The 27,415-nt window shown below is 38.1% G+C and overlaps 1 protein-coding gene across 1 annotated transcript in view; it reads right to left on the bottom strand.

Moving 5' to 3' along the window:
• LOC150084650 (papilin-like) overlaps positions 1–27,415 on the bottom strand; it is a 967,274-nt gene that overhangs the window by 395,785 nt on the left and 544,074 nt on the right. The window contains exons 20-21 of the mRNA XM_090376529.1: positions 25,796–26,295; positions 7,597–7,773 (exon numbers count right to left, since the gene is read on the bottom strand). Of these exons, the coding sequence (XP_090232655.1) occupies positions 7,597–7,773; positions 25,796–26,295 (677 nt within the window). The remainder of the gene's footprint in view (positions 1–7,596; positions 7,774–25,795; positions 26,296–27,415) is intronic.

Below are 27,415 nucleotides of genomic sequence, written 5' to 3'. Positions count from 1 at the left end.
TTGGCTGATGCTGTATAATCTTGCTTTCTTAATCTTGCTTGCATCGTATGCCTCTACTAATATATCATGTTCCATTCCAGTTAGATCCGCAAACATTGAACAAGTAGTACATTTTGTGAGGCCACGATTCAAAGGACTCAGCTCTCCCATGAGTCACAGTACTCCCGTTACTTTGCTTTCTGCTCTGGTCTGAGGAATGATTTCCATTCAAATTCGGTTTAATTGAGAAGTCGTATACTTAAATACAATAACAACACTATGTACCAGTTATGTATCAATAATACATATTATGCTATAGAGTTTACATTATTAAATATATATTATAATATTGAGTTTATTATATGTATTATGTTATCAAGTTTACAATGTATCATTGTGCTTATAAGTTATTTATAATAACCAATAAAATTATCTATTAATGCCAACTTACATGATATGGACTTTCAAGATAAATAATATGGTTAACAAAATTAAAAAAAAGAGTTAATTACATAGAATTGGGAAAAAACTGCAGAACCAGTTTTAGATTATTTATTATTTATTAGATTATTTTTAGATTATTTATCCATTTATCTGTGCTTGGGTTTTTGCATTTATTTTGACCATTCTTCCAAAGTCAGACTTTTTGCGAAATAACAGAAAAATCCAAAGATCAGCACACTCCAGGTCCCAAGGCTGACAATTCTTTGCTTTTCTACCTGTATCACATTCACTGTTAAATCCTATATCTACAAGGGGTGATCATTTAATTCACGGACTGGTGCAAGATTTTATGTTTACCGTGGGAACTTTCCATAACCGGCCACTAGAAGCACTCTCCCTGATCACATATGATGCAAGAAAGCAAGCTTATGCAGCATCAGACAAAAAAAATGATCCCATTTCACCCCTCCGTACGTTCCAAATACCTGTCCAGCTCAGCCTTAAATTCATTTAGGCTACCAACATCCACAACAAAGGATGGAAGTCTGTTCCACCAACCAACAACCCACTGGCTAAAGGCAAACTACCGCACATCTATCCTAGATCTGTCTTTCCTCAATTTGAATTGATGCCTTCTCAGGTGATTATTTTGAGCAAGAGGAAGAATCCCATCAGCATTATGCATGCTCAAACCATTCAAAGCTTTATACACCTCAATCAGATCACCACACAAGTGCTTAGTCTCCAGACTCTGTAATTTGCAAAATTTAAGCCTTTATTCGTAAGAGCAACCCTTTGTTCCATTCACTAATCTTGTTGCCTTTCTCTGTACTCATTCCAACAGCTCTACATACTTCTTAAAATGATTCCTCCAGACCTGTATACCGTACTCAAGGTGGGCCTGACCATTGACTTATACAAGTGGATAATCACCTCCTTATCCCTGCTAGAAAAATTCCTGTATATCATTGACAAGACACCATGAGCTACTCTTGCAGACAGTCTGCACTGCTCAGAAAACGTCATATCTTCCAGCACAATTACCCCCAGGTCCTTTTCATTCTCTACCACTGTCAGTGTAGTACCATACAGATGATACATTACTCTGTGGTTACTGCTTCCTATATGTAGTACTTTACATTTGTCAATGTTAAACTTCATTTGCCACCTCTCAGCCCATCTGCTCAACTTTTCTAGATCCTGTTGCAGCAGCGTACTGTCATTAGTGTCCTTAACAACCCTGCCAACCTTCGTATCGTCTGAAAATTTGACATTAAGCTTGATATATGATCATCAATATCATTTATAAATACAGAAAACAATAATGGACCCAACACTGAACCCTGAGAGACCCCACTAATAACATTAGCCCACAATAAGTAGTGTCCATTGATTACCACTCTCTGCCATCTCCCACTCAACCATCCCTTTATCCATAGCAGAAATTAGCATTAGAATTAGTAGAGGCATATGATGCAACAAAGCAAGCTTATGCAGCATCAGCCAAAAAAATTAAAAATAAAAAAACCACTCCTATTTCACCCCTCCGTTCATTCGAAATACCTGTCCAGCTGAGCCTTAAACTTATTTAGGCTATCAACTTCCACGACGAGTTTAAATAGGTAAAGAACTCTTTTCTGTTTTTCTTTGCATCCTTTGCCAAGGATTTCTCATAATCTGCCTTTGCCTGCCTAATCTCCTTTGTGACTTGGTTACAGATCAGCTTATATCTATCATAGGCTTCCATGTCACCCATTAATTTGTATGTATCCCATGCATTTTTCTTCTCTGCCATATGTCTCATTAGTTCATCTGACATCCATTTAATGCCTAGTAGCTTCCAAGATAAGTTCCATTTACTCCCTCATGTAATGCCTAGTAGCTTCCAAGATAAGTTCTTTGAATGCTTCCCATTGTGAATTTGCTGTTGGTAACATCATCAGTTGGTCCCACTGTATAGAATTTAAATACTGTCTCAGACCATCATAGTCGCCTTTATGAAAGCAAAAACCCTTCCCTTTACCCCTGATGGTAGTTACCTCCTTGAGTAAATCCCACTTCAGCACAGTGTGATCACTGCCACCTAGTGGTTCCTTTATCTGCAGATTCTTAATGCATGAAGAGTCACTACTGATAATCAGATCAAGAGTATTACTCCCTCTAGCTGACTCCCGAACATGCTGATGTAGAAAACAATCATCCAATAAATGCACAAAAGCTTTGCTAGTGTGTGAGTGACCAACCGACAAATTCCAGTCAATATCTGGGAAATTAATTCCCCCATTATAAGACTCTCTCTGATTTACTGGCCCACTCTATTTCCCTGTACAGTTTCTTATTATACTGATCAGAGTCATTATGCCTATAGCAGCACACTGCTACTCTCAATTTTGATCTCCCACTGCTTATGTCAAACCAAACTGTCCAGCAATGTTGACTGGCTTCACTTCCTTGGATTTTATGTGTTTCTTAACTAATAGCATAACCCCTCCTCCCTTCCTATCCTGTCTATCCTTTCTGTACACATTGTACTCCCCAAATTCCAGTTCTGCATTCCTTATATCTGTGTGACACCATGTCTCTGATATCCCAACAATATCTGCCTTTGATGTTTTGAGCAAATACCTCAAATTCATCAAATTTATTTATGAAACTCCTAGAATTGGTGTACACACAAGTATACACGCACCTGTTCCTATTCTTAGCTACCCTAACACAACCCATGTGTTTACTTGTACCGCAATGACTCCCAGCAGCTTTTGAAATATCCTGCATCTTGTTTTCCTGGCTGCTGCTCATTCCAATAGAAGCAGCGCAAGAATCACTTTCACCTCTGCCAGTGGCTACTGTTAATCTATTAGTCCCTGTATCCCCCCAATCTAGCAGTTTTCCGACCCACCTAACACTGCCTCGATAGCATCAGCAAATATTCTTGCACCTTTTCTATTTAAGTGTATCCCATCCCTGTAGAAGCAGTCTCTCCTGTTAACAAGTACAGACCAGGCTGAAAAAAATTCTACCCCTTGAGCCTTGCACAATCTTTCCAGGGCTGAATTGATCGACAAGGCTCTCATCATATACTCCCTCCTATCGTGCCTGGGCAGAATTGCAGACACTTTCAAATTCAACCCTAATTCATGGGTTTTTTTCCTCCAATTTGCCTCCAATGCCACACTGCTCCAATTTGTTCAGCAGTCTTCCATGTGCAACAGTATCAAAAGCCTTTCTAAGATCCAAATATATGATATCAAAGTTATTCATTGCATCCAGTTCTTTTTGTGACTACATCATAGTTTCCAATCAAATTGGTCAAGCAAGACTTTCCCTTAATAAAACCATGCTGTGTCCGAGCTATAACTGAAGTCTTGTCTAGATGATCCTGCAGTGCTTCTTTAACCAGTGCCTCCATTAAATTTCCTGGAACAGAAGTTAAACTAACAGGTCTATAATTACTTGTGTCGCCCTTTGATCCTCCTTTGTGAATTGGGGTCAAGTTTGCACATCTCCAGTCCATGAGTACCTCTCCCTGAGTCCAGGGAAGCTCTCATAATTATGGCTTTGGGTTTGCTTACTTCCATTGCTGCCTCCTTTAATATAACTGGATAGATCCCATCCACCTCGGGTGCCTTTTTTATGTTTATCTTCAACAATTTCTCCTCCACTTGTATCAAGACAACATAAACATTCCATTCAAGAATTTCTTGTGAAGGACTCCATCATAGTTGTATCCCATCTGCCATACTCCTCAGATTTAGCTTCCTGTGATCTTTCACAAACAAGCCTAAAGTCTCCTGGAATAGTCATAAATTTGCAACAATTAAGAAAATTATAGAGGAACTATTAGCAATTTTAAAACAGGAACTTTTAGCAATTCTAAAAGAATCCTATCAGAAATAATTTCAAAAGCTCAGAAGCAATAGAATTGGTTTCATCAAAAGGGGATTTATCCAAATATTCATTCAGCCCCTGAACTTTTTGATCTCATATGTAAATATAATTTGTTACTGTATGATTTACAGTTATAAAAAAGTAAAATTTATCATTATGTAAGTAAATATCTTAATATTATTTCATTATGTATTAATAATCTGCAAATAAAGGAACTACTAGGAGGCAGTAATTGCAGCATATTAATAATATGGGAGTTACTTAGAGATATAACTACTGTCAAAAAGCAAAGAAAAGGGCTTTTGCTTTTGTTAAGGTGACTACGATGTTCTCAAACAGCTTTTAAATTCTATTCAGTAATATCAACTGATGATGTTTCCAACAGCAAATTCCAAATGAGAAGCATTCAAGAAAGTAATCATAGAAGCAACTATGCATTTTATATCAGTTACTGCTTAAAGGCTTATACTTAATGAAAGTCAGATGAGCTGACAAGACTTGTGGCAGTGAAGAAAAATACATGAAATGCATATAAAGCATTAAATGACACAGCACAGATATAAAATGGTCTGTAACCATATCACAAAGGAGGTTAGGGAAGCTAACCTTTTTTTAATAGCAGGAAAAGGGATGTATCACATTGGTTTACTAGATATGAATGGTTTAACTGAAGATGATCCTTCTCCCATTGCTCACAAACTGATTAAATATTTTGAATTTAAATACACGCATGAGGAATTTTTTTAGGGATGGGGTGGCCAGAAGGTCAAACCCTAACAGAGAGCTAAATGGCTTTGTGAAAATTGCCAGAGAAGTGGAATAGAAATTATTGAAGGTAAACATAAAAAAGGCATCTTAGCAAACCACTGGTTATAATTAAGGGCATCCTTGGATTCAGAAGTGGTCCCTATGAACTGAAGATATGCAAATGTATTCCCAATTCACAAATGGCAGAATCAAGGGTTGACTTAAATAACACTAGCCAACAAAAAATATTTTTTTGTCATACCTCCACAATCAGAATATGTGATTCTGGAGGAAATAAATGAACTGATTCTGAAAATCACCATAAAAAAGTCTCTATCATGTCTACATCAAAAGATGTACCAATGTTAAATATTAAAATAAAGGGATATATATACATATAATTTGAGGGGCTGTTTATGTTTGGAGGATAGATTTGTAACCATGAAAAAATGTCATGATCATTTGAAGTAGCATGCTGTCTTTACTGTCATTAACAACCCTGCCAACCCTTGTATCATCTGCAAACTTGGAAAACCTTGGCACAGCCATAAAAAATCCTCACGATAAACACTAAGTATGCTCTCTTCAAATTGTAAATTGTTGCATCGGAATTTGAACCCAAGAACCATAGGTAGAAGTCTGATTATGTTTATCACAAGAAAACTGAGGCCAGAAACGATTGCTAAAATTAAGAGAATTATCTTTACTGTGAAAATAATCAGTATGCCTTACATTACTGCCTAGATTATGCAAAATTGGCATATTTTGGTAAAACATAACTCCCTCTATATGTATTTAATAACTGTGATGTGATGTGAAACTATCATGGTGATTTTGGAAATCTACGCATAAAAATTGGTTAAAAACAGCATTTCAGTTCTTAGGGGTAAAAATAGTGTTGGCCAGCATAATTATAGACTAGTTAGCTTGCCTTCTGTTCAGGGAAAATTATGCATTCACTGATTAAAGAAGTAATGCAGGTCCATCAAAAACAGGAATGCACTCAAACTACAGTCATAGCATCCATTCAGCAATCTCAGTGAATACTATGATGCAATAACAAAGGAAATGCATGCAAAAAAAGTAATTTTGACTTCCTATACTTAGATATCAGGATAGCTTTTGACAATGTTTCACAAACGACTGCTGCACAAATTAAGAGTGTGGATTAGGGGCAAGTTACTGCTATGTATAAATAAACAGTTGGGTGGGAAAAGAAATATGATGGTTATCAAAGGGCACTGCTCTTCTTGGACTACTGTTATTACTGGAGTTCCCCAGGATTCGGTGTTTGACCATTGTTGTTTTCTATATTTATTAGTGATATTGATGAAGGCATATCAGGCTTAATGTCTAAGTTTGCAGATGATACGAAGGTTGGCAGGGTTGTTAATTACATTAATCATTGTATGCTACTGCAGCAAGATCTAGAAAAATTGGACAGATGGGCTGAGAAATAGCAACTGAAATTTAACATTGACAAATATAAGGTACTGAATATGGATAGTAGCAGCAACCCCAGAAAACATAATAAATGTGTATATCACACTCAGGGTGGCAGAGAACAAAAAAGACTTTGGGGTGGAATGTGCAGCGAGGCTGCCAGCACAGCTCATAGAGTTTTATCAATGACATACAGGAATTTTGCCAGCAGGGATAAGGAGGTGATTATCCCATTATATAAGGCAATGGGATAATCACCATTGGGATAATGGTCAGGACACATGCAGTTTTCAAATGTACATTTGAGTATAGCATACAGGTCAGTGTATCTGTTGTATCACACAATAAAGTGTATCTGTTGGAATGATTGCAGAGAAGAGAAACACGTTAATGAGGGGAACAAAAGGACTGTAGCAAATTACAACATCTGGAGACTATATTATTATTATTATTATTAGCCATATGGTAAAAGGAAGCCTTAGGGTTATGCTGCACCAGCCAAAAAAATTTCTCAAGTTACCCTGAGAGAGAGAGAGAGAGAGAGAGAGAGAGAGAGAGGGGGGGGTGTAGAATGAATCACCAAGAAAGAGAAGAATAATGATGTCCAGATCAGGACCCTGGGTGTGCCAAGCCCATACTCACCAGATGTGAGCCCCCAGCAAGCAGATCTGATTGAGGTGTTTAAGTTTAAGACTTTTAATGGATTGAGTAAACTCAACGCTGATGGCATTCTTTCTCTTGCTCACACTAACATACATGAGGGAGCATAAAATCAAATTTATGAAGGATGGCTGCATGGCAGATGTGCAGAACTTTGCCTTCAGCCAGCAGGTGGTTTATTGTTGGAACAGGCTTCTATCTGGTGTTGCAGAAGTGGGTAGTTTAAGAAAATTCAAGGAAGAACTAGTCAGACTATTGGAGGGGATGGAGAAGTATTGTGGGAAGCTATTTTTCAGGTGATACAGTATAAGCTTTCTTTCTTGCATCATTTTCACTAGTAATATTAATATTAATTACTTCCTTCAAATTGCCTTATATCTAAAACTATTTTTTTTTTTTTTATTGTACTGATATATACATTGAAGTTTGACTTACCAGATCCCTCAGGTATAACACAAGCCATCTCACATTCTTCATGGGTTTCGAATTTGTTCTTATTGCCATGACAGCCACCATACCAAAACCGGCTGCATCCTCCATAGGTCATGTCAAAGAACCATTTTACGGTGTAATTGTGACAAGGTCCTCTTTCTTTGGGTAGACTGCATACTTCTGTTAAAAAACAAAAAAAAAAAAAAAAAAAAAAAATGTGTCAAGTATAAATTACGATGTGATATTAAAATATACAAAAACCCAAGAAAATATGGGGCATAAAATCTCATTTTTAATATGGCAATCAGCAAACTAGATTTACTACTTGGTGCATCAATCTCATATTGTGATGACTTTAAATAAGTCAAGACAAAAGTCTTGACTTATTTCGGTATCACAAGACTAAACAAATGCATTGCTTCACTGCAGAAGTATACTGCTATTTATTTAAACTGGAAACAGGAAATATATTGTGCAAAAAGGATAGGTGGAATAGGACCAGGGTATGTTTGCCACCATAGGCCTCCGTAGCCGAGTGGTCAGGAGCGGGAGTGCGGCGGCACATGCTCTTTGAGTAGACCGGGGTTCAAGCCCCTGACTGTTAAATACGGTCGATCTGCCAACCCGCACTGGACCAGCGTGGCAGATTATGATCCATTTCCCTCAGCATGAATTGTTGAGGAGGCTTCCATCCTGCAGTGGGTTGATAATGGCTGCAATTTACTTTTTTTTTTATGTTTGCCACAGACAAACGTTGATGACGTTGTAGAACCAATATCATCTTTTAAGGGCACAAAAAAGGTGATATTGTTGTACACGTTGGCGCTAATGACCTTAACAGTAAGAGATATGCAGATTTAATTAGCAAGTACAGGTCAATGTTGGAAAAAAGTTGCAAGCTAGGGTTGAATTTGAAAGTGGCTGCAATTCTGCCTAGATACGATAGGAGGGAGTATATGATGAGAGCCTTGTCAATCAATTTGGCACTGGAGAGATTGTACAAGACTCATGGAGTAGAATTTTTTTAGTGTGATCTGTGCTTGTTAATAGGACAGACTGCTTCTATTTAAATAGAAAGGGTGCAAGAATATTTGCTGATATTATCGAGGCAGTCATAGGAAGTCGAAAGAAAAACTAGGAGCCTGGTGAGGGGGGAATACACAGACTAAGAGATTAACAATGGCCACAGGCAGAGATAAAAGTGATTCTTGCACTGCTTCTACTGGAAAGAGCAGCAGCCTGCAAGGATTTCCAGAACTGCTGGGCGTCATCATGGAACAAGTAAATACATGGGCTGTGTTTGAGAAACTAGGAGTAAGAACAGGTGCATGTATACTAGCATGTACAAAATAATAGGAGTATATATATAAAGTCATTGAATTTGAAGTGCTGATAAAGACATCAAAGGCAGATATTGTTGGGACATCAGAGAAGTGGTGTCACATGGATATAAGGAATGCAAAATTTGAATTTGGGGAGTAAAATGTGTACAGAAAGAACAAATGTCAAATGCATTTAAGTGCATTGTGGCAGATGCAGAGTTCTCCCCATTAACTACTGCAGAGTCTATAAGGTTGGAGTAAGCCTACCCGGTCATGTGTATCCAGTACGGTAAGTGTCAGTTTGTTGAAGTGTTCGTGTTGGGGTGTTGTATGCCAAGTGTGGGTAGTTTAGCAGACAGGGACCATTCAACACCCAGAAGTATGCTCCTCCCTCCCGTTCTTTGTCACATGCAGCTATGCCAGGTTGTACTCTAGTTGGCCTCCTTCCGAAGCAGACACTACAGGAAGAGCCAGTTTAAAATAAAAAAAAACACAATACAGAAAAGACAGACAGGATAGGAAGGGAGTTATGCTGTTAGTTAGAAAACACATGAAATCTAAGTGAGTGCAATTAGTTGACATGGGTGACCAACCCTATGTTGAGTCATTTTGGAGCAACATAAGCACTGGGATTAATTTAAAAAGTTTTATGGCACATTAGCATCTAAGGTTATAAAGCGCTAAGCACTGGGAAAGCAAAAATGAAGGTAGGAATATGTTAAAGGTCTAATGACTCTGATGAGTACAATAAACAACTGTACAGAGAAATAGAGTGGACCAGTAAATCAGAATGTCTTAGAATGGGAGGATTTTAACTTTCCATATATTGACTGCAACTTGTGGATTGTTCACCTGCACACTATCAAGACTTTCATAGATTCATTGGATGACTGTTTTCTACACCAGCATGTTTGTGTGGGACTAATACTGTTAGCATTAGCATAAGCAGAGTCATACAATACAAGAAAGCAAGCTTATGCAGCATCAGCCAAAAAAAAAAATAAAAAAATAAAACCCTCCCATTTCACTCATCTATTCAATCAAAATGCTTATCCAACTCAGCCTTAAATTTATTTAAGCAATCAACTTCCACAAAAAGAGATGAAAGTCTTTTCGAGCACTCAATTACCTGCTGGCTAAAGGCAAATTTCTGCAGATCTAATCTACAACTGTCTCTCCTCAGTTTGAATCTATGCCCCCTCAGGTTCTTAACCTGAGCAAGAGGAAGAATCTCATCAGCATTATGCTTGCTCAACCCATTCAAGGCCTTATACACCTCAATCAGATCACTGTGCATGTGCCTAGTCTGCAGGTGCTGCAATTTTCAGAACTTAAGCCTATCTTGGTAAAAGTATACCCCTTTGTTCCCTTCACCAATCTTTTGCCCTTCTTTGTACTCATTTTAGCAACTCTACATCCTTCCTAAAATGAGGCCTTCAGACCTGTACACAGTATTCAAGGTGTAGCCTGACCATTGCTTTGTACAATGGGATAATCCCATTGTACAAAGCAATGCATCCCATTCAATTTTCTTCTCTGCCTTGTCCTTCTAGAAAAATTCCTATGTATCATTGACAAAACTCCATGACCAGCTCTGGCAGCCTGTCTGCACTGCTAAGAGAACTTCATATCTGACTGCACAATTAACCCCCAGGTCTTTTTCACTCTCCACTTCCCTGAGTACACTACACAGTTCATGCGTTTTTCTTGGGTTACTGCTGCCCACATGCAGTACTTTGCATTTGTCAGTTAAACTTCGGTTGCAACTTCTCAGCCCATTTGCCCAACTTATCTTAAGTTGGGCAAATGGACTGAGATCCATAATTATGGCTAGATCCATTTGCAGTAGTACACTGTGTTTACTGTCGTTAACAACCTTGCCAACCTTTGCATCATCTGCAAACTTGGACATTAAGCTTGATATACCTTCATCAATATCATTGTTGAATTCACAAAGCAACAATGAGCCCAGCACCAAACTCTGGGGAACACCACTAATAACATTAGTCAACCAAGAGCAGTGTCCATTGATTACCACTCTGTCATCTCTCACTCAACCATATCATTATCCATTGTAGCAACTTGCCCTTAATACCCTACCACAACAATTTGTATAGCAGTCTTCCATGTGCAACAGTATCCAAAGCTTTCCTGAAATCCAAGTATATGTTATCAAAACTATTTTTTGCATTCAGTTCTTTTGTGACGACATCATAGTATCTAATCAAATTGGACAGACAAGACCTCTCTTTAATAAACCTATATCTTAATGTCTACTTCAGTCTTGTCTAGATGATACTGCTATGCTTCTTTAACCAGTGACTCCATTATATTCCCCAGAACACAAGTTAAACTAACAGATCTATAGTTACTTGTGTCACCTTTTGAAACCCCCTTTGGGGATACATTTGCACACTTCCAGTCCATGGGGACATCCCCTGAATCTAAGGAAGCTGTCATAATTATGGCTAAGGGTTTGCTTACTACCTCTGCTGCCTCCTTTAATATAACTGGATAGATCCCATCCACCCCAGGTGCCTTTCTTGTGTTTAACTTCAACAATTTCTCCTCCCCTTTACTCTCAGTTATTACAAAATCATTTAGCTCCCTGTTAGTTCTGGCATTCCCCTCCTTGAATAACTTGGGTATGAATATAGATGCGAAATACTAATTCAGTTTATCAGCTACCTGAGCATGATCATCAATAGTTAAACCATCTATGTTAAGTGGATCAATCGGATTCATTCCTTTACTTCTAGAGTTTCCATAAGTAAAGAAACCTTTTCTGTTTTCCTTTACATCCTTTGCCAAAGATTTCTCGTAATCTTCCTTTGCCTGCCTATCCTCCTTTGTGACTTGATTACAGACCAGCTCATATCTGCCATAGGCTTCTGTGATACCTGATAATTTTTACGCATCCCATTCAATTTTCTTCTGTGCCACGAGCCACATTAGTTCATCTGACATCCATTCAGGACTAAACTTTGAACAGTATTTCTTAGTTATATAAAAAGCCTAGTAGCCTCCAAGAATAAGTCCATGAAGGATTCTCATTCAGAATTCACTGTTGGTAACATCATCAGGCAATCCCACTATATAGAATTTAAAAATTGTCTGAGACCATTGTAGTCACCTTTAAGAAAGCAAAAGCCCTTCTTTACCCGTGATGGTAGTTGCATCTTTAAGTGAGTCCTACCCGTGAGTCTAAAACGCTGATGGAACTGTTATTTGGATAACACTCAAGTCAAGTGGACCCAATTTCGGTGAAGTCCGGACGGTCTGTGACAGCCAAATCCTCTGCTTGCACCTTCACGATGGTGGGACTGTTAGTAATACTGGGTATAACCCTCATGCACAAGTACATGGTGGGTGACCATCCAAGTGTGAACCAACGTAAGCAGGAGTCGAGGTGTGGCGCCCACACCACATGGAGGAACGCCGCCCCTCTATGTTACCAGGCAGTACTAGGTGGTAGATGACTCTCATCAACCGGTGCAATACCACCACTTTGCTTATTGGAGGCCTGAAGTGGTGGAACCCATGTTTAGTCTACAGAGCTAAGTTCCAGTCAACCCTTCCCCATCTCTTCCATCATGCAGTATGATTGATGACTTTTGAGGTTATGATGAACATCGTGGTGAGATCCAATATTCCTTACATTTTGGGGGTACAGCTCTAAAACGGTGTTCGCAGGCCGGCCGCTAATTAGTACACCGGACCGAACCTATTGGTAACTCTCTAGGAGGCTTCCGGATCAGCTAGTGTATAATCTTGCTACCTCTACTCTGCCAGATAGTGACTGGAGGGAGTCCGAGTAGTGTGTATGCGGGGAGCATTGTCAAGGCCACATTATGTCAAGGATCTGGGTATATTCTTACCCTATGTACGCCATATCCAAAAATTTCATTACTTCATACAGCATGTCCCACCCACTTTTTCTTACTATTGAATATACCATGAATTGTCAAACTAATAGAGCAAGCTTATCTGCGAAAAGATCTAAACCTCCCAATTTTAATTTCAACGATGTCCATTTCCACTTGCAGTCTGCCAAACCCCATGTATTTTTTCTGACAGAATCTCAGATATCGGTTGATTCAACTACTGCTCATCTCAGATGCCCAAATTATTCGCTATATGATTCTTTTCACCTCAAAGGTGGTACTTGTGCATATGTCCGTTCTGATATTCCGTGTCAGAGACTTGTCAATTTGGAATCTCCTCTCTTTGATCTTCTCTGGCTTAAAATCTCTCTACCTCATTGTGTCAAATTCATCTGTTGTCTCTACCGTTCTCCCAACTCCACTAATCACTTGGAGCTCTTTGACTTCTTCTCTTTGCAACTTGACTTTCTCCAGTCCGACTTTCCTAACAGTGAGGTAATTTTCCTTGGTGATTTTAATGTTCACAACTCCAGCTGGCTTCCGTTTTCTAGTCAAACCGACCCAGCTGGTCGAGATGCTGAGGCTTTTGCAATTACTAATGACCTTGCATTCATTTACATACAAGAATACCGTCCAATCCTAATCATACAGCCAATACGCTTGATCTTTTTCTCACAAACAACCCTTCTAAGTACACGGTCGAAGTGAGAGGTCCTTTAGGCACTTCAGATCACAACTTGGTGATTGTCTCTTCTCCAATGGAACCTTTATCTCATGGCTATTCCCAAACTTGTGTCATTTGGCATTACAAGAATGCAAAATGGGATAACCTGCGAGGTTTTTTTTTTTTTTTTTTGGTTTTTTTTTTAGGTGCATTAGCAACTAAGGCCATATTGCTCCGGGATATGCGGTGGTCATTCTCTGACCTTTCCACATCCTCCGTATTTGGTGGTGACGGGCTCGAACCCCGGTCTAATCAAGAAGCATGTGCTATGCACTGCTGCTCCTTCCCACCTGGCTACGGAGGCGCCGATAACCTGCGAGACTTCTTTTCTTCTTTTCCTTGGTCGGATTACTGTTTCAAAACTTCTGATGTCAATGTTTGCTCAGATCGTGTCAATGAAATTATTCTTGTAGGAATGGAATCCTTTATCCCACACTCCAATTTAAAATCTCGTCCTTTATCTAAACCTTGGTTTTCCAATAAATGTGCTAAGACTGTTCAAGAGAAGAATGTTGCATATCATAATTGGCTTGTTTCTAATTCTTCAGTTTCATTTTCTGCCTACACACCAAAGCTTACAACAATTGTAAAGCAGTTATTAACCAACCCAAACTAGAGTTTGAACAGGCTAAGAGTAGAAAACTTGCTTCTTGCCCTAATGGTAGCCGAGCATTCTGGTCTCTTGCCAAAGCTGTTGGCAGCAACTTTTGCCCATCTCTGCTCCCACCTCTGTCCAAACCAGATGGTTCTGTTGTCACTTCAGCCAAAGATAAAACTGACCTGCTAGCATCCCATTTTTCTTTCAACTCATGCATTAACGATCTTGGTAAAACACCTCCCACTATTCCCAACATGCTCCATTCAATGCCTCCTGTGGTCTTCCGTCAAAAGGATGTCAGAAGGATTTTGACGAATCTTGATGCTAAGAAAGCTCCAGGTCCCAATGGTATTTCTCCACTTGTTTTCAAAACCTGTGCTCCTGAACTTACTCCTATTCTTTGCTGCCTTTTTTTTCACTTTCTTATTCCAAAGGTGTTTTTCCTTCCTTGGAAATTTTCTCATATCCAGCCAGTTCCCAAAAATGTGACAAATCCCTCCCATCCAATTATCGTCCCATTGCAATTACTTCTACTCTTTCTAAAGTAATGGAGAAATCAATTAACTGCCAAATTTTAAACTACCTAGAAACCTTCCATCTGATCAACGATCGCCAGTATAGATTCCATCAGTGTCGATCCACTGGTGATATTCTTGCTTATGTTACCCATTTCTGGACTAATTCAATGGAAAGGTTCGGGGAAACACAAGTAGTTGCTCTTGACATCTCAAAGGCTTTTGATTGTGTTTGGCATAAAGGTCTTCTAAACAAGCTTCCATCTTATCGTTTGCCAACTGTTTTTAGTAATTGGTTATCCAGTTTTCTCTCTGATCGCTCACTGAGGGTATTGGTAGATGGCTCTCTGTCTTCTAACTTCTCCACTAATGCCGGTGTCCCCCAAGGTTCAGTTCTTTCCCCCACTCTTTTCCTCTTGTATATTAATGACCTTCTTCCATTGACTGGAAATCCTATCCATAGTTTTGCCGATGATAGCACATTGCATTCCACTTTCCATTTTGAGAAACCTTGTCCTGCTCAATCAGCTTCAACTTCTCGAAAATCTGCTACCAATTCCTTAAATGCCAATCTTCAGGTAATTCTCCAGTGGGGCAAAGAAAACTTAGTTGATTTCAACCCTTCTAAAAATCAGTCTTGTCATGTCTCGCAAAAAGGATTCTTCTGCTCCTATGCTTATCTTTAGTGACACTCCGATTTCTAGGCAAAATGATATTATCTCTTTTGGGGATTACCCTGACTTCTAATCTCTCTTGGCACAAGCACATTACAAATATTGCTTTTTCTGCATCTAAAAAACTTGGTTTTCTCTTTTGCTCCCCGCGTTACTTTTCTTCCAAACAGCTGCTCACTCTGTATAAATCGCAAATCCGCCCTGCCATGGAATATTGTTCCCACATCTGGGGTGGTACCCCCAAAACCTCTCTCAATCTTCTTGATTCCATTCAGAAGAGGGCAGTTAGGTTAATTAATGACTCATCTCTAATAGAGTCTCTGCATTCGCTGTCTCACAGACGTACTGTTTCTGCTGCATGCCTCTTCTACAGATACTTCCATGGGCACTGTTTTTCTGAATTAGTTTCTATAATTCCTGCTCTCTCTTTCAAAACAGTCCGAACACGTGCCGCCACAAGCCAACATTCATTTACTGTCCAAATTCAAACTCACAGAACCAACTTTTCATCTTCCTCGTTTATTCATTCAACTGCCATTTTCTGGAACAACCTTCCTTCATACGTATTTCCTAAAAATTACAGTCTACAGAAGTTCAAGTCCAATGTCAACAAATATCTTCTTTCATCTTCTCAACCTCCAACCCAAGCACGGTACTAAGTACTATAGGTTCTAACACCTCTCGTGTTTGGGGTTTACATAAAAAAAAAAAAAAAAAAAGTAAATCCCACATCAGTACACTGATCAGTATTATCTAGTGGTTCCTTTATCTGCAAATTCTTAATGCATGAATAATCACTGCTGATAACCAGATTAAGAGTATTACTTTTCTCTGGCATCCTCTCGAATATGTTGCTCTGGAAAACAGTATTCCAATAAATCCACAAAAGTCTTGCTAGTGTGCGAGTGACTAATCCACAAGTACCAGTCGATATCCGGAAATTTAAAATCCCCCATTATAAGACATTGCTGGCTCACACTATTTCTCTGCACAATTGCTCATGGTTCATTATGGTTACACAATTGCTCATGGTTTATTCTCTGCACTCATCAGGTTCATTAGGCCTATAACACACACCTATTCTCTTTTTCGCTTTCTCAGTGCTTATGTACACCATACTGACTCAACATTGCATTGACCACCAATGTCAATTGGATGCACTTTCTCAGATTTTGTCTGTTTCTTAATTAACAGCATAACCCCTCCTCTCTTCCTGTCCTATCTATCTTTCTGTACACATTGTACTCCCCAAATTCCAATTCTGCAGTGCTTTTATTGTGTGGCACCACGTCTCTGATATTTCAACAATATCTGCCTTTCATGTCTTGATGACCACTTCAAAGTGATCAAATTTATTAACTATACTTCTAACTTTGGTGTACATGCAAATATATATGCACCTGCTCCTACTCTTAATTCCTTAACACAGCCCATGCATTTACTTGTTTCACTGACTCCCAGCAATCGTGGAAATTCCAAGCAACTTGCTTTCCTTGCAGGCTGGTGCTCATTCCAACAGAAGCAGTGCAAGAATCACTTTCACCTCTACCTGCGGCCAGTGTTAATATTTTAGTCTGTGTATCCCCCTCCCCTGAAGCTAGCAGTTTTCCCAACTACCTAACACTATCTCGACAGCATCAGCAAATATTCTTGCATCCTTTCTATTTAAGTGTACCACGTCCATGTAGAAGCAGTCTCTCCAGTTAACAAGCACAGACCGTGCTGGAAAAAATTCTACCCCATGAGTCTTGAACCTTGCACAATCTCTCCAGGTCCGAATTGATTGACAAGGTTCTCATCATATACTCCCTCCTATTGTGTCTGAGCAGAATTGCAGACACTTTCAAATTCAACCCTAGCTTGGGACTTTTTTTCAAAATTGACCTGTACTTGCTAATTAAATCTGTATATCTCTTACTCTTAAGATCATTAGTGCCAATGTGTATAACAATATCACCTTTTGAGCCCTTAAAAGATATCTGCTCTACAATGTCATCAACTTTTGCCTCTGGCAGACATACTCTGGTCCTATTCCACCTATCCTTTTTGCATAATATATTCCCCGTCTCCCTGACAATAGAGTCCCCAACAATAACTAATTCCTGTGGGACTAGCACATTCTACCTTTCAGATTGCCTCTGTGTTGCCTGCTGCACAGGAGTGAGCTCTGGTATTGAGTTGGACAGCTGTGAGCTTGATGGGCCCCTCACATTAATTCTTCGAAAGCATCTACCCTACACCTCAAACTTTCATAGACACCCTTCAGAATGCTCTTAATTTGGTTATTAGCAGAGATTACTCATGCATTAAGAATCTTCTTCTTCTTCAAAAGGAGTGTTTCCATTTATAATGGGTTTCCTCAACCTACAAGTTATTTTTTTTGGTAGGAAATTTTTCCCACAATGAAGTGCAATTCACGATGACTCGGTCAGTTAAACCTCGGGCTATCATGCACTCCCATACTCCATCCATCCATGTCCTCCTAGGTCTCTCTCTCTCTCTCTCTCTCTCTCTCTCTCTCTCCCAGGAGGTATCCATTCCAGCATTAAGAACCTGGAGATAAAAGATCCACTAGGTGGCAGTGATAACAATGTACTGATTTGGGATTTACTTAAAGATGTAACTACCATAAGGGATAAAGGGAAAGGTTTTTGCTTTTGTATAGGTGTCTGTGGTAGTTTTAGTAAGTTTTTAAATTCTATACAGTGGGACCAACTGATGATGTATAATTATATATACATCATCAGTATAACATCAGATTATATGTATAATGTATTTAGGAAGGACAGGGCAGATAGAAGGGGTGGAGGGTCATGCTTGTTATCAAAAATCAGCCTGAGCTTGACAAAAGCTTTCCCAGATTCAGACATTTCGCATGATAGTATACAATCTGTATGGTGTGAGATAGTTGGAAGCAAAGGTATAATGACAGTGGGAGTAATCTACAGACCAGGTAATTGTGAAAATTATGATGAGAGCCTCTACATGCAAATAGAATGGGCAAGTAAGCATGAATATCTTATTATGGATGAATTTAATTTGCCTCTAATTGATTGGAGCAAATGGGAAGGAAATTCCACATGGTGGACAAAATTTTTAAATCAACTAGATGATTTTTATTTGTACCAACATGTCAGGGAAAGTACTAGGGGAAAAGAATATTCTAGACCTCGTCATCACCCATGAACCAGATCACATAATAGGGCTGACAGTACAGGAACCGGTAGCAGGAAGTAATCACAGAGTCCTATGGTGGACAATGAAGAGAGAGAGAGAGAGAGAGAGAGAGAGAGAGAGAGAGCGCGAGAGCGAGAGCGAGATAGCAGTAGTTAAAGGCAAAGGAATGGGTTATAATTTCAGAAAAGGAATTACGATGCCGTAAGGTGCTACATGGCCTCTATTAACTGGGTAGTAGATATTCCACAGAGAGTGAATACAATTGAATTAGGGTATACATTTAAAACATTATCACAGAAGACTTCAATGTGTACATACCATTAAAAAAATACTCCACGAAGAGAATTCCAAGCAGAAAAAAGAAGGCAAGGAAAGGTTACAGAGCAATAAAAAGTACTGAAGCCTATAACAGCTACAAAGTGATTTGTAATAATGCCACAAAAAAGGTTAGGCTGGCAAAGAGAGAAAAGGGTGGGCGATAAGGAATTCTTCTATATATAAATGCAAAGAAGAGAAGTACAAACCAGATCAGACCCTTATGTATTGGACGTGGGATAGTATTAGATATCCCAGCTGATGTTGCAGGTGAACTCAGTCACTTTGAACCTATATTTACAGAAGAAAATCCCTTTATGTTAAAGTGAAATTATGAAAAATATGTAATCAATGATATTGAAATTTCACACGAGTATTTAATGAAAAAAACTTCAGGCCTATAAGCCAGTAAGGCTCCTGGGGTTTATGGCATACCCTACAATCTTAAGGGAGGCAGCAAGGGAGGGCATTGAACCATTGAGGCTAATTATGAGGTGGCGCCTCCGTAGCCAGGTGGGAAGGAGCAGCAGTGCATAGCACACGCTTCTTGATTAGACCGGGGTTCGAGCCCGTCGCCACCAAATACGGAGGATGTGGAAAGGTCAGGGAATGACCACCGCATATCCCGGAGCAATATGGCCGTAGTTGCTAATGCTCCTAAAAACCAAATAACAACAACAACAACAACAACAGCTAATTATGAGAGCATCACTGGACTCGGGAGTGATTCTATTGGATTGGAAAAGTGCCAATTTATCTCTAGTACATAAGGGCGGTTCTAAGAGTGAAGTGGGAAATTACCAACCGGTCAGACTAATTTCAGTAGTAGGGAAAAGCATGGAGGCAATCATCAAGGGTGAAATTCAGGATCATTTAGAAGAAATGGAATTCTGAAGGAATTTCAGCATGCTTTTGTAAAGGGAAAATCATGTTAACAAATCTGGTTAGCTATTTTGGCAGGATCACTCATGAACTGGATTTAGGGAATAATTTCGACATTGTTTATTTGGATTTCAGCAAAGCATTTGACTCAGTCCCATATGAGCAGTTACTGTATAAGCTGGAACAGGTTGGAATCACAGTGGGGAAATTCAAAGGTCACCTACGGGAGGAGGGAGACGCGTAGATTGTATATTTCCCTTTCTTTTATTAATTATTTACTTTTTTAAATTTTCTTCTTATTATTATTTTATTCTCCTTTCTTTTTTTTTTGCTGGTGCAGTATAAGCCATAGGCTTCTTTACACCATGTGGCATTTTGCTAATACTAATTCAGCATGCAAGATGAGAGAGCGGATTAAAAATCTCAAGTACAGTTAATGCATACAGCCTTACGCTATGAAAGCTATAAAATGATAAATGCCTCCTTGATATAAGGAAGAACTAGACAAATTTTTGGAGGGTACGGATTGGCGAAGTGTAGTGTTTTTTTTTTTTTTTTGTTGTTGTTGTTGTTTTGTGGGGATGCTACATCAGTTTGCTTTCATGCATTATTTGCCACTACTACTATAAGATCAATGTGTCTGCTCACCGCTAAGTACAAAATGAGGGTTAGGTCCTACTTGAACCATAATGCTTTATAGCACTCATAACATGAGACTTTAGGTCCTAAATTTACTCAAATTTTTTAACCTGCTATATCATCTCATATACTGTGGATGAGATGCTATGCCATCTGATCACTGGGACATCAGGTCTTCATGATGCCTACTTACCCAGCAATGAGATCCCAAAAAAAGAGTAAAACTGTGGGGGAGACTCACCAGCCACTGAGATTTGTGGGATTGAGAGTCTAGCCTTTTTCTCATCTAAACTCCCCCCCCCCACCTTTTTTACTCAACAAACTGTGTGCTTTCTTCTACTGTCTAACAGAAGCCTCATTTGATATCAAGTTTTTTTTCTTTATCCCAAAATTAAAGTCACAGTATATGTAATGCCATAAACTGGAGCAGTGCTTTTCACTTAGAATAGTGCACCCACCACTCGTGATGGAAGGCCTTTAGTATGAGACCGATGCAGTATTAAACTCACGTTACTCAATTGCTATGTATAAAATGAGGCTACACCTTATTTATACAATCATTAATAAATAAAATTAATTTTAGTTATTGGATTATCATAAATCAAAATTTTTCTATAAAAAATAATTCAAAAACAATAATAAATATTTGTCAATTTTAAGTATTTTTTCATGACTATGGATATCATCATGGAGAATGAAATATGCCACTTATTAATAGTATGAAAAAATAAAAAGATATTTGCTCTATATCTGAAAGGAACTGAATTATTTATATTAGAAAAAAAAAAAAAAAAAAAGCAACAACATGTTCAAGCATTTCAGATTCCATGCTGATCCCTCTTAAAAGCTCATGAACACATAATATTACAGTCAAATTGGTTGGATATGGCCAGTTATTTAATTTAATGGTGCATTGGAAGCTTAGGCCTCAATACACAAAGTCAAAATAGAAACATCAATAAATATTTTTGGTAACCTATAAACAAACCATGTCAAAAAAGTAAATATATATCAAAAAAAATATAAAAGGACCGATTCAAATACATGTGTATAAATTAAATATCTGTAAAAATTTTAAAATTACAGATATATTGTCTATGTCAGCCAAAATCTAGCTTAATGTAAACAGTTCAGATAGAATGAAACACTAAAGCAAAGATTGAAACGGCTTCAACTGCCACTAAAATTACAAATGTTGTGAAGCATGCAAAAACTGGCGCCTCCATAGCCAGGTGGGTAGGAGCAGCAGTGCATAGCACACGCCTCTTGATTAGACCGGGTTCGAGCCCGTGACCACCAAATACGGAGGATGCAGAAAGGTCGGGGAATGACTACCGCATATCCCCGGGGCAATATGGCCTTAGTTGCTAATGCTCCTAAAAACCAAAAAAACCAAATAACAACAACAACAACATGCAAAATCTCTTTTCAGTCAATTGTCTGGTTAAATTACTGCAACCAATGTTATGTTATGACACCAAACATTTCAAAATCAAAAACTTTACCAAAGTTATAATTTCACTAACTGTGCATTGTACAGAAACAACATAAAACACGATACAATACAGTGGCATAAAATGCTAATACTATGGCTCTCGGCCACACAAGTACCATCCAAAGACATGATATTATAGTATGTTCAACCTGAAATTATGAGAGCATCTTTGGACTTAAGGGAGATTCCTTTGGATTGGAGAAGTGTCAATATATTGCCATTACATAAAAGCTGTTTTAAGAGTGAAGTTCGTAACTACAGACCGGCAAGTCTGACTTCAGTGGTAGGAAAAACCTTCAAGGCAGTGATCAAGAGTGCAATCCAGTGACATTAACGTAGATATGGCATTCTGAAGGATACACATGGCTTTGTTAAGGTAAATAATGCTTATCTAACTTAGCAGACTCTTTTGACACAGTTACTCATGAACTGGATTTAGGGAATAATTTCAACACAGTTTTTTTTTTTGCATTTTAGCAAAGCATTTGATTCGGTCCCTCATGAGAGGTTACTATATAAGCTTGAACAGGTTGGGTTACTGGTAAGATTCTAAGATGGACTGCTGGGTGGCTGCAGGGCAGAAGGCAGTGGGGTTATGATTAATGGATATTCTTAAGATTCGTGTAACATCATAAGTGGAGTCCCTCAAGGATTGGTTCTCTGACCACTGTTGTTTCTCATTTTCATAAATGATATCAACAAAGGAATATAATAGAAGATGTGATGTCAAAATTTGCAGATGACATAAAGACTGACAGAGTCATTAATGATCAATGCCAAACAGTGCTCCTTCAGGATGACTTGAACAGACTTCAAAGATTGTCAGAGAAGTAGCAGCTATGTTTTAATGCTGCTAAATGCAAGGTCTTTTAATCTAGGGGAATGGCAATCCACAAATAAATTATTTGAAATTTGAAAAATTATACAATTGGTGGTTGAATTAAAAACAGTGGAAGAGGAAAGGGATCTGGGAGTTACAATATGAGCAGATATAAAGTTTACTGAACAGTGTAAACAGGCAGCCAGGAAAGCCCATAGTGTCCTATCAATGATTTATTGAATGTTATCCTGTAGGGATAGGGAGGTCATAATCCCACTATATAAGGCAATTGTAAAGCTGCATTTGGAATACTGTGTTCAAATATGGAGGCCTCATCTAAAAAAAGACATAGGGTCCAAAAACAGGCAACGTGAATGGTCAGATCAGCAGATGGATGATTGTATGAGGAAAGACTGATTATATGGGCTACAGAGCTTGGCAACCAGCCACCATAGAGGTGACCTGACTGAGGTTTATAAGGCTCTGAGAGGGATTAGAAAAATGAATGGTATAATTCTCACTGTTCTAAACAATTTCAGAACTATGGGTCATTAATTCAAATTACAGGGTTTGAAGTTTAGTTATATTGTAGGAAGTTTTATTTTAGCCACCAATGATACCTGGAACAAGTTGCCCTCTTAGGTAGGCTGACAGTTTGAATAATTTCAAAGTTCTACTGGATACTTATCTGTGGGAGTAGGGAAGCATATAATTTGTATTTTCTTATCAACTTGGTTTGTTTAATTTTTTTATTTTTTTCCAGTGCAGCAAAAGCTTGTGGCTTCCTTGCATTATATGGCAAATACTATTACTATTATCAAAGAAAAGAAATCAACATGTACCAACTACTGAAGAGATTACCCTGCATACTCTCAAGAATGCCAAAGACAAAAGGAAGAAAGAGCAAATACTTGTGGCAGAGCAGAGCCACCCACCCTTCATATGCTCAGTTTGAAGGAATATCAGTCTGATATGGAAAGACAGAATGGGAAATAAACCACCTGCTCACAGAATTGCCATTCTAGGGGATTGCCATCCACTAGAATGGCAATTACCTTTTCCAAGTAATCTGCTTACTGCTGCCTCAGTAGTGGCAATAGATTAAGAAAATCATTACAAAGAAACAAATGGGAACTCTTAAAAATCTGTTCTGAATATTTTTCACCTGGGATCAATTTCTCCTTGGCAAACCTTAATGATCTCATTAAGCAACTGCCTTCTCATGTTCATTTATTAGGGGGATCTCAATGGACAGATACTATTGCATAACAAGCAGATAGTATTATTGTTGCAATTAAGTATATTACTTTAGTATAGTATTCTGAATTAAATTGAATTTGAATGGAAATCATACCTCAAAACAAAGAATTGAATTTGAATGGAAATCATACCTCAAAACAAAGAATTGAATTTGAATGGAAATCATACCTCAAAGTAACAATGTTGCAGAAGTGAAGTGACTAGAGCAAGAACTAAGAGGGGCGGTTGTCTGAAGTCATTTCGTGAGGCTGTGATGCCTTATGAGATGTACTGATTATTTGATATTTGCAGATCTGTCTGGAATGGGACATGAGCTACATATGGAAGTTTACAGGAAGCCCACTGATACTGGAATCATATTAAACTACAAATCCTGCCATTCTTTCTCAACAAAAATTGACATTCTAAAGTCCTTCATCCTAAGAGGTTACAGAATTTGCAAAGAAGATAATCTACAACAGGAACTAAAAACAATAACCAGGCTGGCCATGAACAATGGATTTCCTCTACACATTATCAACAAAGCCATAAAAGACACTTCCAAAGCCATCATACAACCTCAACCCAGCAGGGACAGAAGAACCTCCAGATGTATACGATACATACCATCTGTCGGCACAAAAACAGCAAAAGAAGCAAGGAAATTTGGTATCTTCACCTTTTCAAAAAGTTCAGCCTCCATGAAACAGATCGTAAAACAACAGCCCAATAACCCTGACAGTCCTATCTATAAAATGGACATTACTTAAAATAAGATTTTTATTGTCTCATAAAAAATATGAGAATGAGTTTCTCTAATCCATAAATCATTATAACATATCTGATTGAGATGACTTGAGAGGAAATCTAGGTAGATCTGATCGAGGTGTTTAAAGCCTGGAATGAATTTAGTAAGTTCAATGTCGACAGCATTCTTTCTCTTGCTGAGGCTACACACTTGAGGGGACATAAATTCAAACTGAGGTTAAGGAAGGATGGTTGCAGGACAGATGTGCAGAAGTTTCCCTTTGGCCAACGGGTAACTGATTGTTGTAACAAACTTCCATCTCTGGAAGTTGTAACAAATTTCCATTGACTATTATGACAGGCACTAATGATCCCTGAGCTAGAGTTACATTATCTGAACAGCACCCATACAACATGCAAGAACAAACACAACCATTATAGTTATATCTACTAACAGGAATATATCTATCTTGGCGACATCCATATGGACAATGTTCACATGTGCATCCTTGATATCTACAGCACAATAAGAAAATTTAAAAAGAAAAAAAAAAAACAGCATTCATAAACAGGTGAAGTCTGATTAATAGCAAGTTTATATAGTCAGCAAGTTCATATGACATCATATAACATCATCATTAAAAAGAGTAAGATGTAATTCTTTTGTGGAAATCCTCCCTAAGGTGAAGAATGAATGTGTGGACTTTTTCTGAAAGGCTTCAGAATGACTGGTCCTTTGATCTCCAGAATGTCATCAGTCATTGGTCATTCTGATCTCCAGAATGTTATCAGAGATCAGTCATCAGAATGACTGATCTGCAAAAGATAAAAAAATAGCTACAGATGCCATTATGACTTTTAAACAAGATGTAGTTATTAGCACTGCACAAAATACATTTCTGGTGATGAAAACTTCATGATATCTCTGGAAGGCAAGCTGATCTCAAAAGGCTCAGACAAAGTGCTTTGCATGGGAGAGATTTAAAAAAACAAGCCACTAAGGAAGACTTAACTTTGTTTCAAAATAAGAAGTCAGATGGCAGAATTTGGATGTCAATTTTAAAATTGCAGATTTTTTGTTGTTGTTGTTTAATAAGTTATAATCAATAACAGCCAGTTTATTAAAATAATTTATATGACTTAAAAAAAAAAAAAATGTGTTTAGTCTTACCTCCAAGTGATTTACTTTTGTAATGAACAATTTCCTTACAACCTTCAAAATTAGGACCAGATGATGCAGTGAAGCCATCAGAACAGCAACCATATGGAAAGGCTGCACATGGACAACCTTTATAATGTGAGCCTTTAGCTGGAGTCTTACCATCAGGGCAACAACCATACGACAAGGTACTGCATGGGCATCCTTTATATTTAGGTCCTAATGATGTTGTTTTACCATCGGGACAGCAACCATTAGGCATGCTAATACATGGGCATCCATAATAATTGAGTCCTAAAGATTTGCTAATCCCATCTGGACAGCAGCCATATTGACTATTATGACAGGTACAACCCTCTCCTAATGATCCCTGAGCTGGAGTTACATTATCTGAACAGCACCCATACAACATGCGAGAACAAACACAACCAGTATAGTTATATCCACTAGCAGGAGTATATCCATCTTGGCAACATCCATATGGATAATGTTCACATGTACATCCTTGATATCTACAGAACAATAAGAAAATTTAAAAAAACAAAAAAAAACAGCATTCATAAACAGGTGAGGTCTGATTAATATATATCAAATACAGTAAAATTCAGATAAATACCTTAAAATTCAAATAAAACAATTTAATAACTTGCACCTCCGATCACCTATATCATATATTGGGGGGGGGGGGGTAGAGATTATGACAGCAGTTTAATGCATGTTCACCGATACATAATACAACAGTTTTAACACACAGGTGCACAAATTCAAAAATCATATAAAGCTATGAACAGCCAAAAGAAATTTAAAAAAACCAACTTTGCCACAAGATATGACCATTTGAAAATAAAATAAGTGCAAAGAAACAATATTTAGAATGAAAGTTCATCAATCATAGCATCACTTTTTCGATTTCTCTAGAACTAATTTGGCACGCCAGCCAGATTAGTGATAGCGTTGGGACCTGTGGGGGTGTCGGTCATATCTTGTGGAGCTTGTCAATTCCACAAGATATGACCATTCGAAAATAAAATAAGTGCGAAGAAACAATATTCAGAATGAAAGTTCATCAATCATAGCATCACTTTTTCAATTTCTCTAGAACACAATATCATACTATACTTTTTATTTTTACTGTGCACATGCTGCATGATATATATATACAGGTGACCATCACTAATCTGACAGCGTTGGGACCTGTGGGGTGCCGGATTAGTGAGTTTGCCGGATCACCGGTGGTTATTTTAGCACATACATTTTACCAACAGCTAACCACCACCTTCTACCTTTAACACATTGACTGCCAAGCTAGTTTAAGAAAAAAATTCCCCAGGGGCTAAAAATATTTAGGAAATAATTTGATTAGTAATTCTAAAATAATTATTGTAATGGCAGTGTTGTTGTTTTTTCGCTTAAAATATATAAAAAAAAAAGTATTTTTTTTTTATATCATATTTGTGGTTACATTATTTCAGAATGTAACCAACATAAAGTAACCAACATATGCCACATATGTTGGTTACTTTATTTCTTGAGAAGCCGTGTCGGCCACATACGTGTGATGCTATTACAGCATACATATGAAGGTCGTTTGTGATTAGTTTATTGCACGCGTGGTGAGTGCTGCAATAAAAC

Source organism: Mastigoproctus giganteus, chromosome 6 (assembly GCF_048544385.1).
Source record: "Mastigoproctus giganteus isolate SK-2022 chromosome 6, ASM4854438v1, whole genome shotgun sequence".
In the NCBI taxonomy this organism is placed as follows: Eukaryota; Metazoa; Arthropoda; class Arachnida; order Uropygi; family Thelyphonidae; genus Mastigoproctus; species Mastigoproctus giganteus.
This window is presented reverse-complemented; position numbering and strand designations above follow the sequence as displayed.